We start from the raw sequence: 27,451 nt of genomic DNA, 5'->3' as shown, positions 1-27,451 counted from the left end.
ATGATTCAGCAAAGCAGCAGGGAAGCAGGGTGTCCCCTAAAAAAAGTCAAGATTTCCATGAACAATAACATATAACTGTCTGCTAGATGTGTTAACGGAAATAGGAAAGAAGGAAAGGCGAGACAACTGCATGTTTTTATGACTACGAGTTTGTTCAAAAGCTTTTGAGTAATGACTCAACTTCGTGCAAAACAAAGCAAACATTTCTATGCAAGTATCTTTTATTTAAAAAAGAAAAAATAACAAAACAGCAGTGAAGTAGAAAATTACAAAATGATTTCCATGAATCAATAAAACAAATCAGAGATGATGGTTTGAACCCTCAAATGGCAATCTAGAATTGTAGTTTATTCGCTGCTTTGATAAAAGATTAAACCTGTGTGTAAAAGGTTTTACACACAGGCAAAGGTTAAGCGGTGACTGGATCTTAAAAATGTAAGCAAACAAAACTGAAGCACATTGTTTAGTAATGAACAGGTTTTCTCTGACTTGTTTAGTGGCTGTATCATTTGATTATTGAGCAATACCTTCATTTCCTAAGAATACATCACAAATGACAAACTGGTGAAAATATAGAATAAATTCCTGCAATGAACCAACTGATTTTTTTTTTTAGTAATTTATAACTCTTGCTATCAGTTGAATTTGACATATTTTAACCCTAGAAAAATCTCTTCTCCAAAAAAATACTTGTGAGGTTAACTGTTGATCCTAAAATGCCCCCAGGTGTGAACGTGTGTGTGTTTCGCTCTCTGTATATTTGCTCTGCGATGCATCCTCACCTCGCCCACAGTTAGCTTGGATTGGCCCTTTGACTCTGAACGGGATTAAGTGGCATAGAAGACGGGTGGATGGATTGAAATTCTCTTCCTATTAGACAAACCCGTAAAATAGGATAACCACACTTCTGAATTTAAATATATTACAAGAAGGTGAAACTAAGCATTGTTCGCTTCAACAAGGTAAAATAACTTAATAACGAGAAACACATGAGTGTTTGGACTGCAGGTCAAACTTTTATTGGTGGTCATAACAGAAATGCTTAATGTTTACATATTCACTTGTCCACTTGATCTATGGTCTTCCTCCTCCTGAGCTCAATGTGTTCAACTCGTGTCAAGTTGGCAGCCATCCTTCAGTTATCACAGTACTGTACCTTTGATGAGGACAGCATCAGCACTGTGATAACTGAACCAGGGCAGCCTGTCATGTCTCGTAGCTCATGACTCCACTTCTTGTTTGACCGGAAAAATGTTCACTGTCATGTTTGTCACTCCGCTGTGAGACTTCACACAAGCACAGGCTGCATCTCTATTCCATGATCCACAATATATATAGACAGCGAGAGAGAAAGAAAGGTCATCAGATTAAGGTATTGTTTAATTTGTTTCTCCCTTAGATATGTCTCATCAACCACATGACATTTTTTGACATCAAGACATGGTAATCCTTAAACACACACGCACACACTTGTTGCAGTATGTTTCATGAATTATGAGAATAAATTAGTTTCGACCACAATCATTTTAATTGTAAGTACCCACTTCATTTCAACAGTAATGTTTAAATTAACAATTAAAGAATAAGGAAATTCGAAGATTTAATAAGATAATTCCCCTGCAAGTGAGGTAATTCCTCACACTGATCACAGGTGCCTCAGTCTGGTCTCGGAAATCAGTTGTAAGTTATACGTCCACCATGTCCTTTGGCTAGACACAAATGCTACGATGTCCGATCAATCATTTACATGTACATGCACAACAAATGTAGTTCAATTATTAAAACAGCCCTTTCAAAAACTTCAACACAATGTTATGACAAAAAAACAAAACCAAACGTGTCTTGATGTTGATTGTTCAGATGACACAGGTATGTGCACACACCCTTCCCGTTTATGACATTTCTCAGTCCCAGGCTGTGACTAACCCATTGAGTTCCACTGGTACATGAGCCTGTCGAACAAGCTGATCGCATTTAGCAAACAATGTTTCCATAATGCAAAGAAAGAAAAGAAAAAAACACTTTACAAGGCATTCATATGAAAATGAAAGACTTTTAATAATGCACGAGTCTTGCGCATGCATTTTGAACTCTGTTACCTGCTGCATGAAGCGCTGCGATCTGTCCGCACGTGCAAGCAGCGACTTTCCGTCCCGTGTTTCCATCTTGTTTGCTGCGCAGAGAGGGCTTGTTAATGTTTCATCTCATAAAAAAAAAAACGGCCAACGGTGCAAAGATTGCTCTCCCTCCCCTCACCTTGTCCTTCCTGCCCGGGCACGGTGGAAACAAACTACTGAAGCCTGTTTTATTCATACCTACCACAAGGCCCAGTGATGTCAGACTTGTTATGATTCTCCTCGCGGGCTCCGCCCCCCCTTACCCCCCCTTTTCCTTCTCGAGCAGTCGCGTCTCGTCTCTGGCCGACGTAGCGGCTCCTCCTCCTCCACACAGTCCGCCCTCCGCATTTCATGTAAACAACTCCATTAGCCCCGCTGCACAGGACTCTGGCCAAAAAAAGATGTTTGTGTCGGGCGTGCGGGGCAAAAAGCAACATGTGCGACGACTCAGCAGAGGACACGCACACAAAATGACGGACGCCGAGGCGCCGTGCGGAGTTGCTGGTGACTCTGAAAACAGCCCCCGCGACCAAAGCGCGTCCATGTTGCGTAAATCCTCGATGTAAATAACAGCGATGGCTTAAAAAGCCTGCTGACAGCGAGGGCAGCGTGCGCCGATGCAAATGCTGTGATCGTTAAAGTAAAGACACGAATCCAACGAAGAAAACTGAAAAAAAAAAAAAAAAAAAGACAAGGCGGCGCCACAGCTTGTTGCTGTCATCAGCACACACACGCACACAAAAGAAGTTAGCTGCATATAAACAACAATAATGGTCCTGCCATTGCCCAGTAACATGCACCCTCGTTGTAATTATGCCATACGTGTGCCTTAAAATGTAACCAAAGGAATCATATAAATGCAATGTTCGTGTCAAAATATTGTGCAGCCAAACGTTGACGCCCAGCATTGCATACACACCCCTTTTCTGAACAAAAACAAACAGCATGCTGAAAAAACCTTATATAATCATTTATTCGTATTTACGGTAAGTCTGCATTGCCCGTATGGCGAATAGTGCGTTGACTTACCTGCAATGTTGCCGTTTGATTCCTCGTGTTTACATGAATATTTTTAATGACGCAGCAAGACCACACGGAGCAACGTGATTGTCGCCATTTTTTGTTGTTATTGAATTCTCCGAAGCCATGTGACAAAATGATGATGGTTTTAAAAACAGGCTTCCGGGCGCGGCCACAGAAACTAGTTGCGCGAAGCTATAAAAGGTTAATCTTCCGAGTTGTTTGTCTGATGGATTAGTCTGGCTACTCCACTGACTGCTGAGGACTGAAGGCTGTGCGCAATGTTTGACAGCTCCGGGACGCTGCCGCCGCCGTATGGCTCGCAACAAGTACTCACCAGATTCCTCCCGTCCGCAAAACGTTACGCGCAATGACAGCGACTCATGTGCTTTTTTGCGCCTCCTGCCAGCAGTGTCAGGACATAACAAACAATAAATCGACCAAGCGCAATCGAAATAACAGATGTGAATTTTACCAATAAGTAGCTCAATGGAATAAGGAGAATAACACAATCTGTTACCCGTGAGCGTGGCAGTGCGTAAAAAAAGACACGTTGGATGTGCTTGCTAAAAATGACCCATTTTACCCCCCCCCCCATAATAATATACGTAAAAAATAATTCTGCTGTTCACCGATTAAAATAATAATAATAATAATAATAATAATAATAATAATAATAATAATAATAATAATAATAATGATAATAATAATAATAATAATAATAATAATAATTTCACCTTTTGTGACTTTTAACAGGTGAGATCTCCATGGGAAACTTGTATCTTCGGAGCCTGATTATTGGTGTCAGTTAACTATAGTTTTAATTATATTATTGCATTTTGGGGTTTATTTAACTAATATGATAAATAAAGATATGTTGTGAAAGATATAATTATTTTCTGCTTTTCTCTACACCCATTAGCTCGCTAGATAGATAGATAGATAGATAGATAGATAGATAGATAGATAGATAGATAGATAGATAGATAGATAGATAGATAGATAGATAGATAGATAGATAGATAGATAGATAGATAGACGCACCATCTTGTTTTAGACTACAGCGTTTAACAACATTTGTACCAAAAAAAAACTACAACAACCAGACCACACTGCGAAGTTTACTCATCCGCATTTTTTTCTGCTTGATGTTTGCAGGAAAATAGGGCGTCGTGGAGACTCCCTCATTCATTCGCAGAGAAAAGTACCTCGTATTAAAGACGTCGACGCGCGTAAGTGGGCTGGGAGGAAAGAGGAGAAAAAGGGAAGGGCGTTTTGACTCGGTGTGAGCAGGACAGCGCCGTTGTGAGCAGCAGAGAGGTCTCTGCTCTGCGTAAAGACTCACCGTCTCCCTCACACGCTTGTATTGACATTGGCAGAGCTCTTTGGAAAAAAAGAAAAGCCACACAAGCTGCGCATAGTGCGCACATCTCGCCTCAGTTCGGTAAGAGATACTACTGCAGCCTTTCTATCGCCAACGAGGAAAAAAAGTGGCTTTTGAGCAAGTCGCTTTTCACTCGCTGTCTTTTTTTTAAGGAAGACATGGCCAAGTTTTTCCGAGCTGCTATCATGGGTCCACCTGGATCAGGGAAAGGCACAATATCAAAGAGGATTGCGCACAACTTTGGCCTGCAATATCTGTCCAGTGGGCACTTTCTACGGGAGGGTATAGCTGCAAAGACAGGTAGGAGAAGTTTGCCCATGTACCCCGTAGCACAATCAAAAATGCTGTGGCGTAAATCGTTGCTTTTTTTTGTTGTTGTTTGTTTTCTTTTTCCTCCATGTGTTGCGTATTCTTACATTGTGTCTTCTGCTAACTTTGTTTTTACCGTGAAATGCAATCACAGTAGAAGGAAAAAGAAAGTTAAACATTTCGACGATAAAAGTGCATTTTCTGGTCCACGGTGTTTCCTGTAATCTGAGGCAACAGTAAACCTTAGCGCACCCCCCCCCCCCCCCCCCCACACACACACACACACTACAGAGACGTTTGAATGAAAAAAAAAAAGCCAAATTTTTCATCTGATGTTTCAGTTGATTTCTTTCTTTGAGTTTACTTTTTAAACAGCCTGACAGTGTAGAGTGACACACTCTTGGTTTTGTTTTATTATTACCAGTATCATTTAAACATCTTTAAACATGTCAAACCACTGTGGTTGTGTTTCATTGTCGCCGACCAGCTGGAATCTATTTAAATCCCAGCATGTGCCAAACTTCAAGTATACATGGAATACAACTGAATTTACCAGAGAAAGTTCAAATTAAAGCATGCGAGTGGCAAATAAAAATGATTTAGTGATATTATGACTCGCCACTAAGCCCCTTTTCCTTTACAAAGAAGGTTCAGTCTCTTGGACCGTCAAACCCTGTGACTTGGCATGACTATTTGTCTAATTATCCACCACAGGCCCCAACCTTTCCAGTGTATGGATTGGAAAGATCACAGGCTTTGGTCATGTAGTCACACTGACTACAACTCTTCATTTGGTTTCAGAGGCTGGGCTGCTGGTGGGGTCCTATGTGGAGAGGGGTATGCTGGTGCCCGACCATGTGATGAACAGACTGATGCTGCCCAGGCTGGGGCAGTTAAGTGACCACAGCTGGCTGCTGGATGGTAAGGAAGTTTTTCTCGCACAATAAAAGTAGTAGGCTGGTGACTATGTTGTTTTGCATATAGCATTTCCAGTTGTATATATTTGTTTCTCCAATATGATTGTGTTCTTCATAGCAGTGTTGTGTACAGTCAGCCACCCCTAAAATCTGATTGGCCGTCACTGGTGCCACCCTCAAAAGCCCCAAAGTGAAAGCGTTTCAAGAGACAGCCCCACTGGGAAAGTTTGTTGTTTTTTTTATTGCTTTTCTAAACCAACTCTTGGTTTTCAAGTACAGCTACACACAGTTCTGTGTCTTTGGCCTCAGAGATCAGAGGACGTTGAGAAGTGCATTCTCTATCATGCTTCATCTGAGAATGATTAGCACTCCAAGCAATGGCGTTCACCAGCAGCAGCTCAATGCTTGCTCCAGACTGTTACTTAACCTTGAATTAGTCACCGAGTATTTACTTTTCCGATTTAAGTACCATGAGATATGGATAAAAAAAACAAAACATGTTTTCAGTTGGCTCTTCCACAGTTTGCACTGTGTGCACTTTCCTCCAATTTAGTGACAAGCTTCACATACTGACCTTTGTCCCTATAGCAAGAAAACAAAATAAGTGTTCAGTTCAACAACAGTGTGAGAATATTGCCAAAGCTGGTTTCAGAAAGTGCATTATTATATTTTGTCTTCAGCTCAAATCACTAAACTACAAAAATTAAAAAAATAACCCCCTAAAACAGGGTTGTTGTCATCATGATCACAAAAAGCATATTATTGTCTAAAGTTTACATATTAGCTATATTGCCATCAAGCGAGCGGTCAATCATTGAACAAGCAAGTGTTCGACTTCAGTGAACAAATGACTGAGCAAGACAAGAGAAAATGAAATTCTAAAGAAGTCAGACATGCGTTGTGTGTAAGTGGTTTATGGAGGCATCGCTTTGACTGACATCCATTTCCTTTAGACCAGTGGTCCCCAAACTTTACTCGGCGAGCACCACCTGAGAAAATGTGGATCTCTCCACCATTATGGCTGAACCTGAACATGCAGTACTGAAGGCTTGCCCCGTAGCTGTAGACTTACTATTTATGTACTTCTTTTAAATAGGAATTTGATATATTTAATATTATTTTTAGTCTAGATTTTGTGCTATTTTGATAATTTGGTACAATTCAAAATACATTGTATTTAAAAAATAAAAAATCTGACTTGTAGGTTTGTGCGACTCTAGACTGTCTGTAAATATGACCATAACTTCTACTTTTCCCAAATCAGACCTATACTGAGCCTGACAAACACAGCTTCACCTCAAAATACGATCTGTTACACTGTAGAAACGGGAATTTTATTTTCTCCCTGGAACAATACCAACGTCAACAAATTTAATAAGCATGCATTTGAGGATTGTCACACCTACTTCCACTGTGCTCTCACCAAATAAAGCAGGGTGTCACTTTATCTGATAATCCTACCGTGCATATTTTACAGTCCGTTTTCATGCATGTTGAAACATCTGATTCGTTTCTTGTTGTCATGTGTGGCGGTGATGGGAACATTGTGCTGTGGCGATGGCAGATGTAGAGTGCAAAACAAAAGATCCCGTGGAAAGGTTGTCATTTCATTCTCACTCATGAGGATGGAATAAGGTAACGATGAGTTCAAAAGCATGGACTTCAAAATAAAAATGGTGTTTGGACCAAAATAGAGAGGCTATATTAAGGAGTTTTTCATAGCCACACACAACTCTTTCATTAATAAAATACCTGAATGTATGAATGAAATACAGTACATACATTGCAATTATTTGTAAGTATTGATTATATGTCAGAATGCGTTGTGGGTTTAATATGTCAGAGTTGGACCTTTGGTTGACTGTGTGGGGTGAATGGACATGTTTTTTTGTGTTTAGTTTTTTTGTGTTTTTAATACAGATCTATGCATTATTTGTGGAAACAAGCAATGGCAGGAGTGTTGACTGTCTGTCTGTGTCTGCATCTTTAAGGTTTACCATGTCTGTGTCAAAATATGTCATGGAGTTGATGAAACATTTCTGAGATGGAAACAAATTAAACAAAATCATCATCTGAAGACTTCTCTCTCTCTCTCTGCTATGTTATTCAACAAAAATAACTTTAAATGTAATGTCTTTTGTCAAAGTAGATGATAAGACTATGATGTAACATAACCTCTCTGTACCGATTGATGCAAATCAAGATACACTGTGTTTGTTCTTGGGATTGCATGAACTGACACTACTTTAGTTCACTTTATCCTGAATCAAACTCTGGTAAAGTAGGTCAGTTCCTCTTCCGGGCCTGCCTTGTGTCCCTGCTTCTCATGCCATTGTGAAAAGGACATCTTTGTTTCATGACAACATTTCTCATCAACTAATAGATTAATTGCAAACAGATTTCAAAAGAGATTCTCATGGTTGACAGGAAATCCAAAGGTCATCAAACTAGAAGTTGTTTACATCCCCCACAGGATAACCTTAAATGGCTCCGAGAGTTTAATGGCTGCTTATCTACAATAATCATCTCCAAGTGTTAATTCTTTCATTTAATATTTGGTGTTTCAATTGCCTTTTACTGTATGTATTCATTCACATCTGTGACTGTTGACACTGCAATAACCGTTTTCTGACGGTGGCAATATCGAGGATGTGAACAGCTTCAAAGAGCGCGAGTGTGGCAAGAGTCTCCGTTTGTGGCTGTGCAAACTGAAAGCTTTGTTGTATGGGTAACTTCATTCACTTCTGCGTCATCCAGTTTTAATATCCGTACCGTGGGCGTTTTTGCAGAACAATTGGAGAAATCTTTAGTCAGACTTAACTTCTGCCAGCCTCTAAATAACCTTCAAACAAGTAATGGCAGTGAATAAAACAATGAAATGATTCAATTGTATATTGCTTTTATAGTGTCTTTTTATCATGTGAAAGGCTCTGCCAGCTTGATATGTGCAGTATGAAATGCGTAGTTGTTGATGAAATCATAAGTGTAAGGCATTATTGTATAATCTGTATATTTTTCCTGGTTGACGCTACATTTCTCATTTGTCCTCCTCTTTCTGATAAATGTTTCCGTCCTCCCGCTCTCTGATAAATGTGTCTAGGTTTCCCTCGAACGCTGGCACAGGCTGTGGCTCTGAACAGTTTATATCAGCTCGACTTGGTCATCAGCCTGAACATCCCCTATGAGACTTTGAGGGAGAGACTGAGCGATCGCTGGATTCATCCAACCAGCGGGAGGGTTTACAACATGGGCTTCAACCCACCACGAGTCCAGGTATGGTTGTGTTTTTAAGCTGATGTCTGTTTTACGATCCGACTCGCCCAGCTGGAACCTTGTCGTAATCCAAAATAGAAACCAGATGAGTGATGATTTGTTTACCCACTGACCCGCCCTTCTGCACCAAAACACCCAACATTTTGTGAACCGGTTTCAGACATTTTGAGCAGGCTGCTTCCTGCTTGTCTTCTGATCTGTTTAGTGACATGAGGCAGCCTTGTATTGAATTAAATGTTAAATTACGTGTGAAATTGAATTACATGTGGTACAAGTGTAAACGAAACTGTTGCAACAAGCTTCAATATACAGTCTCCAATGCAATTATGTCGACCATATTATGAACTCTTCAAACATTGATGGTATTAATACTAAATGTAAGTGTTAGACTTTGAAAGGTTTTCTGTTTGTCTATCGTGGAGTATATCACCACTTGTGTTGGGGGGAGAAAAAAAAAATTACACTTCTCATTATTCATAGGGAGCCCTTTTTTTTTACAGTCGTTCAACCTTACTCTAGATATCTTTAAACAACTCAAGATACATTGAATGTGCTTTTTGGCATTGCGTGAACAGACACTTTATTAATTCATGTAACCCTGAAGTCAAACTCTGGTAAAGTAGGTCTTCAGTTGAGTGTGAAAAAGGCCAGAAATTAACCCGTTCACTTCAACGTACTTTCATGAAGGGTCGTGCCCCCTTGTATTTTCATGTCGTATATTAAATGCCTGAGCATCTATTGTTTCTAATTTGCTGTCGGTAAATATAGTGAGCTGTGAGACACATGGAAATTGTCCTATGCTGAGCTCATCATATGTTGATATATAATTCCAATCCACTTTATTTATATAGCACATTTTAAACAACAAAGCGTTTCCAAAGTGCTGCACATGAGACTGCACATAAAAACAATAACACTAAAACAATGCAAATTAGCTCCAACACTAAATAAGTATAAAACCATAAAGTAAAAATAAAAACAGATTAAGGAATTCCCATTCCTCACATATCGACTTTATCAAAATCAAGTCCCCTTTATAATAACTGGTGTCTTGTCATATGTATAGATAGTTTTACCTTCGCGGCATTGTTAAACTGTCCTGACTTTGTGTTGTTCTCTTCAGGGTAAAGATGACTTAACTGGTGAGTCTCTGATTCAGCACGATGACGACAAGCCAGAAGCTCTGATGGCCCGACTGAGACACTACAAAGATGTGGCAAAGCCTGTCATAGACCTGTACAAGTTAGTAAACACTTTTACTGATCCTTCGGCTTTGCTGTGATTTTACATTTGCGCAAAAGGGAAGCAGGTAATATTGCTGTGGAGAAGTTTAAAACACATCTTGTTCGGTTGGAAGGGGGCCACCTGCTGGCGCGGTGGTTGGCGCTTGCCTCATAGCGAGAAGGTTTGGGTTCTCAAGCTGGCCAGGATTTTCTGTGTGGAGTTTGCATGTTCACCCAGCGTGTGCGTGGCTTTCCTCAGAGTACTCTGCTTTCCTCTCACAATACAAAAACCTGCCTGTGAGGTTGAACTAAATTGTATAAGTTGAAGTCTTCTTTATGATGAAAGTTGCATTATTTACCTCTGGCAAGGAACTTGTGAATGTTTTATTATGTTGTTGAACCTAATGGTGGCTGTTCAGAGAGCCAGGCTGTGACGAGATGGAAGTCAATGCTGTATTACTGGTTTATCATTAAAGTGTCCCGAGACTGGTTCTATGATTTCTTTTTGCAGGTCACAGGGAGTACTGTACTCCTTCTCCGGCACAGACACAGACCGGATTTGGCCTTATATCAACACCCTGCTCAGCACCAAGATGCACACAGACCCATCAGATGCCTGCCGGACACAGACTCCCTGATGAGACTACTAAGAATGTCAAAACCACGGGGAAGGAGGAGAAGGGAGTGGGAACACATCTTCACGGTGCTGGCCTTACAGCTGATTTGTCCACAGTGAGATTTTTATTTTTTTTTTCTAAAAAGGAACACTGATTGAGGAGCATGTCTTTTGTGATGCAGTCACTGGTTGGTGATTTGAAGTGATTGGGTGTTTGCAAACATTTCAAATGCTTTAAGCAAAGCTATTGTGAGACTGTCTGTTATAATCAAACTTTGATGCAAAACCAACATTTTGTTTTGTTTTTGGAAATCCAATTTGTATTAAGATTCTTTACCAACCATTTTTTTTTACTATTTTGTTTTGTATTGACAATAAATCCAATCTCGGTGTCAAATGTACCAAAAAAGAGAAGCATAAGGATTTGTTTTACAGTCAGCAGATACAGCACCATCTTTAAATTGGAAACCAAAAATCTAAGCAAATTTAACATTATTAAAATATTCTTGAGGAAAAAAACCCCATACAGAGATCATAACCTAAATAACATTGTTTTTTTTATATATATATATATATGTTTGACTGTATATGCATCATTTTCTCTTGCTGTGTAGGTCTCTCTAATTCCAACTGCCCGAACATCCCGACACGTTAAAATTGAGGAATTGTAGTATTCACTGAAGAGGACGCACACATTAGGATACAGTTTGCTTAATTCAGCACCAGCACAATGTCAAGTGAGCAATAGTAGTGTTAAGGAAGGTGTTTTTTGTCAGCTATGTGTTCTTGCAATATATCTAATAGTTTCTCAGATGATTGCACTGTATAGACTGCTATCCTTGAACTGTTTTTTTTTTTTTTTTTTTAAATGCTGCACAATTTATTTTTATGCAATCATCATTGGGCCAGTGCTCTGCAAATACAAAAGGCCCTCACTGATGTTTTCCTGCACTCTTTGGCAAGGATGAAGGCTATTACTTTCAATGTCGTTAAATGCTTTACAATTTTTTTTTTTTTTTAAATGTAGCTTCTAGAAGTAATAGGTTTACGGTTATGATTCTGACATTTTTGTATGTGTGAAGAAATTTCTTTTTTTTACAGATTCACAGTATACAGGATTTTTACAGGGTGAACAAAATACAACATTCATCGCCTTGTCAATGTATTTAAAATAGCTTGCTTTAGTGTTTTTGTTTGGCCCGTAATGATTCTTCAGTAAACAAGCACCTGACATTGTCACTTTTCACAATATTCACGCACATTTGTAACACGCAAGACAATTGTCATCATAAATGTACATCTTGTGCTAAAATTCACACTTTGTAGACTTCTGCAAAAGAAATACGAGCTGATTTTAGGGCTGGGCTCCAATGCATCTTCCAGGGTTTCATTTGTCTGTACTGTAGGTCTAGTTTACTGATGGTTTTCTATTCGTGGGATCGAAGTTACCTATGCCATTTCCATTGCATATGTTGCACATTTCACTGTTAAGGATTTGAGTTAGTTTTCACAAGAAAAAAAAAAAGACCAAAGTGAAAGAGAGAACCATTGTTGGAACAGCCTTTTGCAGTAAAGCAAAAAAATAAATATACTGCTGTTTGTAAAGAACATGTTTGGAGACTTTGGTGACGGTCAAGTACACCTGTGGCTTTTAGCTGTGTAGGGCATGGCACCGACAACACTGCTGTTGTGTAACATGAACTTTTTTCCCTTGTAACTTCATAATGTGCTTTCAGACATTCCATGAACAATAAAGCAATTATTTCTTGACTATAATCACAACTCTTCGTGTCATTACTTGTAAAACCCGTTTTAAAATATCTTGTATGGTTAGTGTCCGATAGACTACCAGCCAAGGTGTATTAATTTGATTTTAATCACAACTGAAATGTGTACAGAAAATGTGCGGTCTTGCAAAAATAGTGTTTAAATTTGCCTCTCTGCATTGTCCATCTGGTGCTTTCTCGGATAGCGGTGTGGCTCTCTGGGGTGGTTCGCTGGAGGCTTTCTGGGTTTGGGGGTCGCCATGTGCCGGGGTGTTGCTGTAGGCCTCCCCACAACAGTTCCAACCACAACCGGAGGACAAAACACACACACACACACACACACACACACACACACACACACACACACACACACACACACACACCCACTTCCATTCCTCATCAATGAGATGTGCTGCTGTTATTGGTTGTCGTCTATCATTTATTAAACAAAATCTAAATAATATGATCAAAATCATGTGCTTCTGTATTTGTTGTTGCTACTTTATTGATTTGTGTACCTGCTCGAAAGTCATGTTAATATCAAGACAGTGTTTGTTTCATAGAACCCATTAAACATGATTAAAAGTGATGTTTGGATCAAATATAAAAGATGGTTTTTGGGCTTATTTTATGGAGAAAACTGCAAGCAGAACTTGATTCATCAACAGTGAAATTAGCCTACCAGCTCAGTTGTAGCCATAGGAGGTTCAAAGTCTTTGGTGTTTCATTACAAGAAAGTTCTCAATTATGCTGATGACCCCCTGTGCAATACTGTACATTCACTTCTGAACATATGTGTTCAAGAGAATAGCTAGGCTAATAAGTTTCCATCCATCCATCCATCTTCTAAACAGCTTAATCCCTATGGGGTCATGGTGGCAGTATGGGGAGCAAAACAACACAGGCATCTCCTTCCCCTATAACTTCCTCCAGTTTTTCTGGGGGTACCCCAAGCCACTCCCAGACCAGAGATATAATTGCTCCAACGAGTCCTGGGCCAACCCCAGGGCCTTGTCATCAAAATTAACTGTCCCATGACCTTGATCATAAATGATAAATAACATTCCTTTTTGTTGTATTTTTGTGTTATTTTATAGTCTGTTTATGGGAACCTGTACTAGATTATAAATGGTAATGCTCACTCGTTCTGATAAAGAGTGAGTGAGCAGTCAGACTCTGGTTGTAGTTTTTGTCCAGATGGGGAGCAGAACTGTGTGCTAAGGCAGGTCTTAGAGCTGAGTCATGATGTGCATTTAAAAGATTTGGTGATGATGGTTAATGTGGTGACATGCATGTTGAGCTGCTTGTTAACAGATGTTGTAGACTGCATCGCCTATTAAGTCAAATCTCATCACAGGTGGGATTTAGAGGGTAATCATGAGGTAAAAGTTACTTGCAGTAATTAATCAGTGGTGAATTCTGATGGATTTACGTGTTGGCTGATGATAATACAGATTTACCTTGCAGTAGGCTGGTGTAGTTTGAGCTTTAACGTTATTTAACTTGATTTTATTGTTTTTTAGAAAACCAAGGACGACAACGTCAAGAAACATTTGGAACTCTTCTTTGATCCCAGTTACAGATTTCTTAATTCAACTTGAAATGTTTGCTTTCTGAAATTTTTGGGGGGGATTTTTAGCGAATAGCCAACGTAATAACGAGTGACTTATTTTGTATGTGCTACTGTTATGATTCTTCAGAATAAAATAAAAACCTCTTCAGCACACATGTACGGAGCCCCTCTGGTGACATTGGTGAAAAAAAATATTAATATTAATATAAAAATATTATTGCTTAATAACGCGTGGCCACGCGTTATTAAGCAATAATATTTTTTTCACCAATGTCACCAGAGGGGCTCCGTACACATGGAGTCAACCCGTTTGGAAATATAATCCAGTCCGGGTTTTGAGCTTCAGCTCCGGCTGTGCGATGCGCTGAGCGGCGCGGTGTCTCCTCCACTGATCCACACACATCCGCACCCGGGCGGCTGCGATGTCTTATCCTCATCCGCACCTTCTACAGCTCTGCGGAGCGCCGTCGCTGGACCTGGTTTGTTGATCACCTGCCAAAATGTGATTATATGATGACACAGTGGTCCGCTGCAGTCGCTGCAATTATACCGACAAGTTAAAGCGTAACTCGCTGGGGATCCTTGCAGGACTTTACAGGTCTCACAGGACGTTTAGGGCTTTGACCTTTGACTGGCAGCGAATGACAAATCAAAGGTCGCTGTGCGTGCGCGGAGCCGAGATTCAAAGCGCATCTCCACCGCGGCACGAGAAGGCGCTCCTGGGAGGATGGTAGAAAGTGCCCGGAAAGGTAAAGTTATGTGTTTCTCTTCGTCTGTTGTGATTCCTGATTTGATCGTCTCAGCTTCCCTCGGACCTTGCAAAGCAGCGGCGCATTCTGTGCTGTGTGGATGTTGTTACATAATGTGGGACAACCTCAGGAGATTGAGAGCGCTTCCCCCCCCGTAGTGCGTCTCCTTGCTCGGTGGACTCGGAGGTTCACCGACACGCACTCCTTCCAAGGGGGACTGTGTGTTCTCATCAACCGACAGATTGAATTAAAGCCATGGACTGGTTTTTGAGCTCCGGGCCTATGTTTGAAAAAACTGCGCACACGAGCATCATGAATGACATCATTTGGTTTATTTTTGTCAATGGTGTGGATTTAAAAAAAAAAAAAACCAACACACACACACACACACAAGAAAAAGGGGAAAAAAAAACACGTAGTGCGTCTTATCCTGTCGGTCATTTCTTTTCCATTATGATTATCGCCATTGATCTGACTGAAGGTGCACAGCGAGGACTGCCACATTGATTAATGCTGGGGTTTTCCGTCAGATGATAATTTCTGCAATGGCACCAAACCTCTCGAACACCACTGACCACAAATCCCCGTGACAGATGTGTGTGTGTCTTAAATATAGATGTAAGACACGAGCATAGATCCACCGTGATATTGCCCTTTGAATGGGACGACTCTTTCAACAGTATTATCATCTTCATCACCCAGGACCGGTTCTGGTTTATGAGGACAGCTCCTCCGGTGCTGTCCAATAGCGCACCGTCACGTCACTGAGCGTCACGCACGTCACGTGAGCAGCTTAACGCAGCTTGGTGAGGTCTCGTGCCTTATGCAGCACTACAACACATGCATGCCTCAATCATCCAGTTATTTAGTGCATTGAAACAAGTGTATGCTGTTGAAGATAAAATCCTAATATATATATATATATATATATTCAAAATCTGCAAAGTCTACCATCTGTCTTGTCAAGCGAGACTGACTGCAGCTGACCCAGCAAATTCTTGGATTCCTTTAACTGTTACAAGCATAATCATTAAACCTCAGCATATTGTTAAGGCATCCAGGGAAAAGCAATTAAAACCAAAGACGCAAAGTCAGTCATATATGACTGACTATAGCTAGATCAGTCATAGGTGCGTCATAAAGCAATTAAAATAGGAACCTGCACCAAATCTTTAAAGTTTTTTATTTCTGAGAATTTCCTTAAAGATAAATTCAAATGGATTCCTGGATAGTCATAGAAAACTTCTTTGTAAAAGAAAAAAAGTGTTTAGCAATTATCCTTAAAGAACATTTCAATGAGTTGTGTATGGGTAAACATGAATTGAAACCTATATGGTTCTGCACACAGGAGTTTCTGAAGCATGCAGCACTATTGACATTGATGTGTACCTGTAGGTACATATATGGACTTGTATTATACAATAGTAGCTCATGTTCATAAATGTTCCAATATTACAATATTTACATATACTATCAGTCTTTTTTAAAAGTCATGTCTCAGCTTTGGTGCAGTGGTTAGCAGTTTGTCTTCACAGCTCAAATAGTCCTCATTCAAGTCGAGTTGAGCTTTTCTGTGCAGACTTTGCATGTCCTCCCTGTATCGTATGAGCTATCTGCAGGTTCTCTGGTTTCCTTCCACATTCCATAAACATGTTGCATGTTTGAGCTAAACTGGTCACTTTGAATTTTCCATAGTTGTCAGTGTGAGTGTGTCTGTTTCGATGTGTTTGCCCAGTCGGACTGGTGACCTGTCTGGGGCGAACCCCTCCATCGCCCAGTAAGTTGAGATTGACAACCCTGAATTGAGCATAGAAAATGGATGGCCTCGGTTATTTATGGAAACCTGTACTGTAGCTTCTTACAGTGGTTGATATACATGCATTTCTAATACATTTTTTAAAGACTTGCTTAAAATATTGACAGATTGATCAACTGACATTTTTGTTCTATTAATTACAGTTTGGAAATTCTTAATTGGCTGCAAGAGTAAATTGGCCATAGTAAATTATAGTATACTCCATACTGACTGAGCCTGAATCAATCTTCTTAATGTGAGATAACAGCATACAACCCAGTCTCACTCCAAATTGTGTAATACCTTCGTTGGTCCACTACACACATACATAGTCATTTCACAAAAATCCCCCTGAAGTTGTGAGAATATGCTACGTTTCATTTCCCCAGTCTTTCCTAAGGGCACTCAGTGTAACCACGACCCGACCATGCACCTCAGAACAAGTTGACCTACCTTAAATTTACTGGATTAATGTAAATAATTCTTAGATGTTCAGTGTTTATTATGATCTAAACCTGTTTTGGACACACACACACACACACACACACACACACACACACACACACACACACACACACACACACACACACACACACACACACACACACACACACACACACACACACACACACACACACACACACACACACACACACGCAAACTCACCAAGCAGACAATAAAGATCTTATGCAAACATACAGGGAATGTTTACTCATCATCACATGTATTATTTATGCAAAGTCACAATGGACCTGCCTCCTCTGTGGAGGGCATGAAGTGGGAGCCACCGGTAGGCACGACTGGGAACTTGACAGGAAGCGGTGTTGCCACAATGCAGCAACAGCACGTTGCATCCGGTTATGGCGCGGGTATCTTTCCTCCCATTTGGACATTCTGTTCCCACTGTGCTTTAAGCTCCCATCTGTTCTCCTCAAAGAGTTTCCCAGGCCCATGTCCTCTTTTCAAAACCATGCTGGTTTTCTGTTGCCAGGGGACAAGGCCCAGGAAGGAAGCACGCCATCTCTGATCAGTTTTGTGCTGCTGCTGCTGCTGCAGGGACTTGAGGTCATAACACCAAACTGAAAAGTCTTTGAAAGGATACGGCAAGCTGTAGAAAGTGGGAATGTACATCTGTTACGTGCTTATATTTTCCCATTTAGGCTCAATAGAAGACCTCAATATAACTGGCCCTGAAATGTTTGTCCTGAATTGTTATGAATGTCATGAATCCTGAATTTTAACTTTATATTGTTGCACTAAAAATATGTTAGAAAATAGTTTGTTGCATGAAGAAACACATACAGCAATATGCACAGTTCAGAATATTTCAAGAATAGATATTTTGATTAAATTAAAAATCAACAAAAGGGTGACACTTTTTTATGTTAAAAACATAAAGAAGAAGCCAAATTGTCACATATATAGGTTACAAATTATGGACATCACATTTGAATACAGACATGGCTATAAAGTCAATTATTAATGCAATTTCATATCGTTAATGGCCATAATATATCCACAATATATAGGCCTGTAAAGGGTTCGGTAGGTTTTGACATCACTATGATAATACCAGACCAGCAGGTGCAACGTGTGGCGCTCTGCAATTACATTTCTACTGTGAGGGGGGTCTTTTTATGCTTGCTTTACTTGGAGGATCGTCCTGTGAGGACAGACTTCCTCACAACACCGATCAGTGTGTGTGTGTGAATAATAGATGCTGCAACAACATTAGAGGGTTGTGACTTGTTGGGGTGGATTTCCCTTTTACTCGGTCGGCGGCAGTGTCGGCGTCGTGGTAGTAAAATGTGGTCCTGAGAGAGAGAGAGAGGGAGAGAGAGAGAGAGAGAGAGAGAGAGAGAGAGAGAGAGAGAGAGAGAGAGAGAGAGAGAGAGAGAGAGAGAGAGAGACCACCCGGCAGATATTGTCGTAGCTCTGAGCACAGAGGATCCCGGCCGTCCTCTCTTCCTCCTCGGACATGTGGTGCACCCAGCAGCAGCAGCAGCAGCAGCCGCAGCAGCAGCAGAAACAGCAGCAGCAGCACCGGCGGCGGTAGCGGTGTGGCGCAGCCTTCTGCGTCTTTGGGGCTTTCTTTTTTTTCGTCTTTAATTCCCCTCCACATTATTATTTTTTTTTATGTGCGTCCTTCGGTTATGAGCTTGCTGGGGGCCTACAAGAAAAAGACCAGTTACGATGGCTATGAATCTTTGCAGTTGGTCGATAGCGGCGGGGATAGCTTCAGCATCGGGAGAGGGAGCAGCGGCGGAGGAGGAGGAGGAGGAGGAGGAGGAGGAGGAAGCACACTCGGAGGCTCCATAGCGGCCACCCTAGGACCCAAGGCAGGCCCGCTGAGAGAGGAAGACTACAGCACCATGGACAGCTCAGGTGAGACTCCTCACCGCCTCCGCCTGACCGCAGATGTCATGACTTTCCAGTGTATTAATGCGCGCTCACTGCGCTCGAGGAGCGGCGGCAGTGCACAGCGGAAGAGCTCCCAGTAGTGAAGTGTACAATGGTACCATGCAGCTCCTCAACTCCCCCCCCCCCAAACCCAGAGCTCCCAGTGGCTGCTAGACCCCACCTTGCTGTCTGTGCTGGGCTGCTTCCTGCAGGAGACACACAACAAATGCCCTGTCCTTATGTGTGTGTGTGTGTGTGTGTGTGTGTGTGTGTGTGTGTGTGTGTGTGTGTGTGTGTGTGTGTGTGTGTGTGTGTGTGCGTGTGTGTGTGTGTGTGTGTGTGCGCGTGCGTGCGTGCGTGTGTGTGTGTGCGTGTGTGTGTGTGCGTGTGTGTGCGTGCGTGTGTGTGTGTGTGTGTGGTGCTATCATAGTTTAAAGGATAGAGTTGTATTAGAGACGCAAGGGAAACCTTTAATCATATGGGTTTATCATTATTTTTATCTATATATCAATATTTATTGTTGGATGTTTTTTTTTTTATGATACTGGTCATTGAAAACATCTGCTACTGAGACAAAACCTATAAGGACGACATCACTTTTCATATGAATTCAGCAATCAATAATAGAATGGTCAAATTAAATCTAACAAGTCGTGCATAAATGACAATGAAAAACTTTTTTCTAAAGCTTTGTTTTTTGTTTATTAGGTTAATTGTTCAATAGGAAAAAAAGCTCGCCCTTAAATGCTCATAATACATCATTCCAGTATTGGGTATTTTTTTACTTTTTCCACTGCTAACTAGCTAAAATGACAACACAGTTATTATGGAAAATACTTGTATGTAGACAGGTGTGAGTGGAGGAAGGTTTTACTCAGTACAGTGATCTGTGGAGCTCAGCAGCCTCCAGTGATGAACATTAGTGTGAAACAAAAGAAGCCGGATGCAGAAGGTGGGTCAGTGAGGAGAAGGGATTGTGGACGGGGAAGGGGGGGAGCAGGGCTCCTGTATCAGATGTCGGCGGTCTGGCCCCTGTGACCATCATGTTTTTGATGTGTGTGTGTATGCGTGCGTGCACGTGCGTTTGTGTGTGTGTGTACATGTGTACAAATAAATCTGTTTCATTTACACAAAGCCGGATTTTGAGGGGTAGAGGTTGGCACTCCAAGAAGAGAGAGACACAATCAAACAAACCATTGATCTCTCTGGCAAAGCCAAAAGCTCTCTCAGCTGCTGATGTCCTGCTCGCTCTCTCTCTCTCTCTCTCTCTCTCTCTCTCTCTCTCTCTCTCTCCCACCATCGCCGCTGCTCTCTCTTACCTGAAAGAGCCTTTATCAGAGCCTCCTCTAGTGTCGGCAGTTGCAGTATTTCTCATTGTATCTGGCTCACCAGTCTGCATACTCCCACTTCCATCTGGACTCTGGCAGCTGAACCAGGTAACAGAGCAAAACATTAGGCCAAACCTATCTATAAAACATTATAAAAAAAACCCAACACAGTCAGACCAAATCAACAGGCGAAATGGTCAGGTTTATTTACATCGAAGACAGTTGAATCAAGTCATACACAACCTTGGAAACATCATTATGAGTGATGAAAATAGTTTGTTTAGAGTAGTTCTTCTTCTAAACTCTCTTTCTGATCTGTGTTCGTTTACAACTTGCTAAAACATTACATACTTGAGCCTCTTTTTCATTATATGAATTGATCTTGAGGCTCCAGAAGGAAAGTACAGCCTAATACTGATCAACATCATCAGCCCTCAAGCTGCAAGGAGACACTGCTTCAGTTTAAAGAGACGAAACCGATGCATCAGCCTGAGAAAAGTAATTTAATGACAAATAGCAAACACAACAATAAAATGCATTTAAACTGTCCAAAATATAGCACTACTTAGGATACTTAAAGCCCAGAATAAAAGTAAATGTACAGTGAGGTGTTAAAAAGAAATGATGGTTCAACATGCGTCATCAAACTTAGCTTTTAACCTTAAACTGTGTTTTCACCGCTCAGCGTCCCAGGTGGTTCAGCGCTCTGTTCTGACGGATTTCCAGAGCATCAGAGTGTAAATCGTAAAAGACAATGTTGGGATCAACTCGTTCAAACTCGGGAGAGCTTTGAGGCACCCGGACTGGAGTTTCCTTTACACTGTGGGCAGTGTTGCCTGTTAAAACTCTCATCTTTATAACCCTATTTCAATCATTTGTACATGGTGCACTACTACAGTGTTGCCTATGGGTGTTTAGTTGTGGTGTTGTTGAGAATGAAATGAGTCGTTACATCTTTTTAATTCAAGACACTTAATTTCAGACATTTAAATAACAGACATGAACGACAAACAAACGCAGAGTAATACAGAGGAATGGCCATAAAATAATAAAAAAAAAAGAAGAAAATATTAAAGAGGCTGAATGCATTATTAAAATCAATACAACAATATAAGAAACATGTAAATGCAAGAGTTAAAGACACAACACATCACCCAAAGGTCTTTGGACTTGTTTAAAGAGCCGGAGCTGTTCCTCAGATCATCTGTCGTCTGTCCACAGGAGGAGCACTCAAAGAAATCACACAGAAAAAAAATACAATTATTTGCTATAATTAAGCCTGATGTCCCCCCCCCCCCCCCCCCCCCCCCGGTTTGTGTAAGATCTGTCACATGCTTACTCAATTTATAATAATCTGAGACAACATGGCATTTCACCTACAATAACTAGTCAGAGTTACTGCAGATGATAGACTCAGTTCAGTAAAGTCGTCACGTGTCATGGTGGAGGGTGAGGAGGGTCAGTTCTGTCCTCGCAGTGACCACTTTCCTCATCTGCTCAGTGAACTCCAAGTAAGGAGAAAGAGGGGGTTTGAACCAGAACGAGTCCGGCAGCATCACATCATTCGCATTTGGTTGCAGAATATCTGAGGTGGTTTCCACCAATACGGCAGGAAGTGCCTTCAAATTGTGTCTACATTTCCAAGCTCCAAGTGACAACCCACTTTTTGTTCACTTTTTCCCAGAAGAGAACAAGCTGTGCATTTCGTCTTTGAATAGTTTGTGAGAATAACCGTAATGACAGTGAAAAGTGTCAACGTGCTTTTTTCTCTTATAGCTTGTATTTTTAACATTAGAACCACATGTGTGAAAATCAATGGTGGTTCATCTTATTTGGCTGCTGTTATGATTCAGAGTACAATTTATCACCTTCCTCTGTAGTAACTACAGTAGTAAGTCTGTTATTCAGAGGTTAACATAAGCTCAGGTCAACATTTAACTAACTTCTTCACTGCTCACTGCCTTAAGTCTGAAGGTCGATGCTTTTTTCTTTTTTTCTCTTTCTTTTGTTCTCTTTTTCTCTATTTTCAGCCCAACTTCCCTTTTTCATTTTTTTCCTGAAGGTCAATGTTTAACTTAATTAATGTACAATTTCATAAGGATATAACTATAATATACCTCATATAAATCAATTCAATACATGTATCAATAATACACTGTAAATGTTACGCCTGTAAGATATTAGGATGCATGTAATCAGAGAGCTCACATCTTTCAAAACTGAACAATTTTTTTTTAATCAGTTGGATGCCCTTTAAAAATGTGGAGATGGTAACCGTGCAAAACCCACCAATATTTGAAGCATTGTTTCAAATAATGTTCCATTTGTCTTTCTGTATTCTCGCCTGTACTTACAGTTTATTGAAGAGTTTGAGGAGTTTCAAAGATCTTTCTTGTCATTTACAAGAGTGAAATATATATTATGTTAAACTGAATGCCAGATAATTAATCACAGACTCCATCAGCAGCATCTATCTCTAATTAAGGCGATTAGACTCAGGTTGATGCTGTAGTCATTTAAATCCAGGATGAAACGAGGCCCAGCTGTGAGACTGCGTGCTGTGCTGCGTGTTTGCTGAATATGCGTCTGTGTCATTCCCACCGAGCCGAACATCCAGCGAGAAAGGTTTCATGCTGTAGGTGGGAAAAGACATTCAGGCGACCCACTCATCTTTCTGAACACAACTGAAAATGCCTTTCGGTTTTCCCTCTGTCCTTTGTAATTTCTCTGTTCACCTCTCAATTTCTGTTGGTGAAAGCAGGATATAAACCTTGGTCAGATATTTGCAGAGGAACTCTTTCTGGAGTAAAGTTTTTTTTGTTTCTTTTTTAAAGCATGTTTGTTCCTCCACTATGGATCTCAACATGTGTAGGTTTCAAATGAAACTAAGCTATAATCACATACTCTAGGAAAAGGAGGATGCTCCTCCCCCCCTAATACCTGTCATGCTCACAGAATAGATGACATGCACAATAAGAAGCTTAAAAATAGGCAAAAACTTACTGGTGGATATACTGTACATTGGTGCATCATTTATAATGAATAAGGAAAAAGAAACATTGCTATTCCTCAGTGAAAACGTGTCCAGGATGCTTACTATTGTAAAAACAAAAGGACGTGCTTTCTGACTGAAGGATAACTGAAAGAAGTACCTTGTCTGAACAACAAATCTGACTCTGCAGTGGAGCTGCACTTGGGCAAGAATAGGTTCGTAATACTGGAAGCAAGACAATATATTGTGATACGTGTCGTATCAACCTTTACGTTGACTCGACCTTGAGTGGGGGACCTGGGTTGGAATTACGGTTGTGGCAGGAAGGGGCATCCAGCATTAAAACTAACCAAGTCTAAAGTCTGAGTTGCAGTAATTTGATATGGCATTCCCTGTAAAATGGGTGCAGCTGAAGAGACACTTAGTTTCGCTTCAAAGCTAAGTGTCACAGGATAATAAAGAGTGAAACATAAACATGGAAATAAACGTGTCCTATTTACTCAGGCTTGCATTGAGATTCATCGGTTCTTGCTGTTTGAACAGCAAAATCAACCACTTGGAGAAATCCTTACACTCTATTCAAAAGACATTTTTGTTTTGACAATCCTATCTGTTTGCAAACATTATCATTTTCCTACTCCCAGTTTGTATTCAGCTAGCCTAGCTTAGCATGAAGACTGTAAACATTGAGCGAGTAATCCATCGAGGCTTGCTATCAGTTAAAGGCTATAAGGTTTTAATGGACACATTTCAAATAATTTTTTTAGGCTTTTATTCTTTTGAGTAGTTTTTGTGTTGCTTTTTATTAATTGTTTTATGTAAACAGCGTTGCAATTTGACTATAATTGGTGCTTGTGAGTGTTCTCTCAAAAAAAGCTTCTTTGTACAAACAAATGTTTTGGGTGAAACAGTATTCTGAATTGAGCCATTTTATATTGGCAGCACGAGGCACTGCAGCCTACTCATGAAAACAAGAAGGTTTTGAAAATAAAAATGAAATGAAGATGTGATTATCAAAGCAGGAGCTGCTGAGTCAGACTACTCCACAGCTGTGATGCTCTATTAGCTGCAGCTCTGCATAGTTAAGCCTTTAATAGTGTATCAAGCACCGTCTGAGGGACAAATTGTTGCAGCTCAGATGTGTATTCTGTGAGCAGGCATGTAGAGCTTTATAAGTGATGAGTAATACCTTAAAAATGGATATAATATGTTAACGCTTTAGTGGAAGCGATGTGACACACATTTCTGCAACTTTCAGCATTTGACTTGTGTCTCATTGTAATGAATCAAGATCTGGCCAGTTTGAAATGATTTTACTGCCAGAGGTTGATAATTCAAACTGATCAAATCAAATCCAAACTTCATGTGGACTTCATTAAAGAGTTTTTTTTTTTTATCAAGAGTTCATTCAACATTTGTTTTCTGAAGCATTTGTCAGGCCGGGATGGTTACATGTGTGGTAATAGGAAGCTTTTTAGGAAAGGGAGAACAGACACGGTGATACATATATACACATAGCTCATACAGACTTTGTACTGAGACTGCATATTTATCCAGAGTAGACATAAACAGCCCTCCCTCTGCAGGTGAACTAAATTCTCTCAATTTTTTGCCATAACTTGCTGATTTACCAGGGCAAAAATACACACAGCTGGCATTTGTTGCTGCTACTGTGGAGAGTTGACTAATATTATACAACAGTCAGTCCGGGTAAACAAATCAGTTTGGAAGAGAGATATTTTTCCAATGTTGATGTTCAGCATAACTCCACAGCTGCATCACTCCTCACAGGTATTTCAAACATCATTAATGACAAGTCTGGCAGTTCGCTCTCACTTCCACTAATGACCTGAACGCTTTTCCTTGAATAGTTGCACATACCTGCACTTTCTCGACTGATATTTCATCATCCAGGCTCCCACAGCCAGAACTGCTGATATCAGAAATTAATTTGACTTATTAAAAAGCCAGAACTCAGACTGACAGCCTGGATCGTTGGACGTCTCCCTGGAAACCTGGTGCTCAGGGATTTCTGTGAATCTGTGATTTTATTCTGTGGCCGCACCTCTAAGTTACATCTGAAGTGATGACACTGTGGTTGCTGTGTACAGATACAGTATGTGATGAGGGGGAGACAAAGAAAGACAGTGAGGGGGAGGGAGAGAAATTCTCAGATCACCAGAGGGATGCTGACTCAGATATAACACTCGGGTCCCTTCTAACGTTTGCTTACTTTTTCAAGCGTGCACACATGCACGCACGCACACACGCAGCACACACCATGCTCGCCTGCAGCTCCAGATGGTGTTACATTTGACTCCTTGTCTTACCTTTTGTGTTCTTGTCAATAATTTCTTACACCTACACTTCTTTATTTGCTGTGTCGTGCAAGAGTGACTCATGTTTAGTATACAAGTAAAAAAACAATAACAATTAAACCTTAAAGATTTGACGGATTGGGTAGTTTTTCAGTTAAGATTACACATGTCTATTTAAAAATACATAATCAATATACAATAAATACCGTATGACTTTTGAAATATCATGTGGTAGAAGCTTTCAGCTTATTGTTTTCAAGTGTATACTTTATGTTGTATGTGCGTATTATATACTGATCTGGCATCTGGAAACATTGTTTGCCTTCAGATATGGACGCCAGTTCTGGCGGGGGACTGCTGGATATGGTGAAAGGAGGGGCCGGGAAGTTCTTCAGCAACTTTAAGGATAACTTGAAGGACACTATTAAGGACACCTCCACCAAGGTCATGAGTCAAGTTGCCACGTAAGTGTAAAGCATGTTGGTGCATGTTGTTGTGTGACCATAGGCCGTGTTTAAACATGTTACTGTGTTTCTAGCATCAGCAATTCAAATTAATGATATTTTTACTGAGCAGGGCTGTTTGATGTGTTTCAAGCTTTCTAACATAACGGTATAAGCTGAGCTTTGTTAAAGCTATTGTGGGCTCTGTCACAGTTGTTAGAGAAATGTGGTGAAATCTTTGTTTAATCAGGAACAGGAGCGTAGTGTTGCACCCTCCTGCATCCAGGTTGAACTTGAATAAATCCAAAACAAAACACTGGTAATGCGGGGAATTGATTGCAACAAAATTCAACAGTGATATTATACACTTTAACAAGTAAATCACAAGGCTAATCAATCACATTCCTGATGAAGCAATGCAGAGGGCATGGCCAACAAATTGAAAAAACACTGACCTCTGACTGATGGAAAAATTATACATTTCCTCAGTTTTTTGCTGGTCTTTTTATGGCTCTTTTGCTGCATGTGATCACAACAACAACAACAACAACAACAACAACAACAACAACAACAACAACCACAACAACCACAACAAGTCTTTAGCATCACAGCCAAACATTAACATATTTCAGCTAAAAGTTTTCTGTATTGATTCTGCACCATGATAAATGAGGAAAGCTCACAACCTTGCATTGCATATTTTAAATACTGATTAATCTGGTTAACTAAATGTTGTTTCAGCGGTTGATGACAACAACATGCCTGTAACAGCAATAGAGGTGGAGCAATGTGGGCGGAGAGACACAGGAGGGAGGGAGCAGAGTGGCACGGCTCAGTCGTCACAGTGTTTGTGCCCCGGCATCTGCACAGGGCGGCACAAAGGGGCTTTTGTATTGTCAGAAACGCACGCACGCACACACACACATGCACAGCTCCTCTCACTTGTGATTCAGCAAGTTTGATTGTGATTATTCTTGTCTTGTTATTCTTGTCCCTGCTATTTTGCACATAATTTTGTCATTTTCCTCACCCCCCCCTCAAAGATTCCTCCCTGTTTCCACCTTTCCTCTTCTCTTGTTCCCTTTTTACTGTCTGTCCTTCCACTTCTGGCTGAATTATTCATAGCAGTTCATTGTTCTCAATGGCCAGTGCACTGCTGATACAGAAGGATTCATTTCATTAGGTGTGTGTGGTGGTGTGTATTTGTGGATTGTGTGTGTGTGTGTGT

General features: G+C 40.6%; 2 protein-coding genes and 1 long non-coding RNA gene across 5 annotated transcripts in view; 2 read left to right on the top strand and 1 right to left on the bottom strand.

The window, feature by feature from the left end:
- Positions 1 to 1,429: 1,429 nt before the first annotated feature.
- LOC308137433 lies at positions 1,430 to 2,362 on the bottom strand. The gene is made up of 3 exons (XR_013936848.1): positions 2,257 to 2,362; positions 2,100 to 2,173; positions 1,430 to 1,964 (listed from the first exon to the last, which is right to left on the bottom strand). It is a non-coding gene; the product is annotated as an uncharacterized lncRNA (long non-coding RNA).
- Positions 2,363 to 4,365: 2,003 nt separating this feature from the next.
- On the top strand, positions 4,366 to 12,635 carry ak4 (adenylate kinase 4). 3 transcript variants are annotated; one of them, XR_013936847.1, is made up of 6 exons: positions 4,366 to 4,821; positions 5,632 to 5,751; positions 8,848 to 9,020; positions 10,144 to 10,262; positions 10,755 to 10,975; positions 11,474 to 12,635. XR_013936847.1 is itself a non-coding variant. In XM_080506113.1 (6 exons), the coding sequence occupies exons 2-6, from the start codon at positions 4,680 to 4,682 to the stop codon at positions 10,879 to 10,881; spliced, it is 681 nt and encodes a 226-aa protein (XP_080362239.1). In that variant the 5' UTR covers positions 4,366 to 4,581; positions 4,678 to 4,679; the 3' UTR covers positions 10,882 to 12,635. The 3 variants fall into 3 exon arrangements, 2 of the variants coding, with proteins under 2 accessions (XP_080362239.1, XP_080362238.1); XM_080506113.1 differs by having other exon boundaries at positions 4,366 to 4,581; positions 4,678 to 4,821; positions 10,755 to 12,635; XM_080506112.1 differs by having other exon boundaries at positions 4,366 to 4,581; positions 4,674 to 4,821; positions 10,755 to 12,635.
- Positions 12,636 to 18,895: 6,260 nt separating this feature from the next.
- The window catches only part of dnajc6 (DnaJ (Hsp40) homolog, subfamily C, member 6), a gene marked incomplete at its 5' end in the record, with an annotated part of 31,524 nt that continues 22,968 nt past the window's right edge, over positions 18,896 to 27,451 (top strand). The window contains 2 exons of the mRNA XM_080506869.1: positions 18,896 to 19,127; positions 26,109 to 26,244. Of these exons, the coding sequence (XP_080362995.1) occupies positions 18,896 to 19,127; positions 26,109 to 26,244 (368 nt within the window). The remainder of the gene's footprint in view (positions 19,128 to 26,108; positions 26,245 to 27,451) is intronic.

The sequence above is a fragment of the Blennius ocellaris genome, assembly GCF_963422515.1.
Source record: "Blennius ocellaris genome assembly, chromosome: 12".
Lineage (NCBI taxonomy): Eukaryota > Metazoa > Chordata > Actinopteri > Blenniiformes > Blenniidae > Blennius > Blennius ocellaris.
The sequence above is the reverse complement of the archived record's forward strand: the minus strand, read 5'-3'. Positions and strand labels throughout refer to the sequence as shown.

Bases quoted from the DNA above. Each gene is read 5' to 3' on its own strand.
- ak4 (XM_080506113.1), top strand. From the start codon at position 4,680: ATGGCCAAGTTTTTCCGAGCTGCTATCATGGGTCCACCTGGATCAGGG. The intron at 4,822-5,631 runs GTAGGAGAAGTT...ATTTGGTTTCAG, and splicing joins GGGTATAGCTGCAAAGACAG to AGGCTGGGCTGCTGGTGGGG. The intron at 9,021-10,143 runs GTATGGTTGTGT...TGTTCTCTTCAG, and splicing joins TCAACCCACCACGAGTCCAG to GGTAAAGATGACTTAACTGG.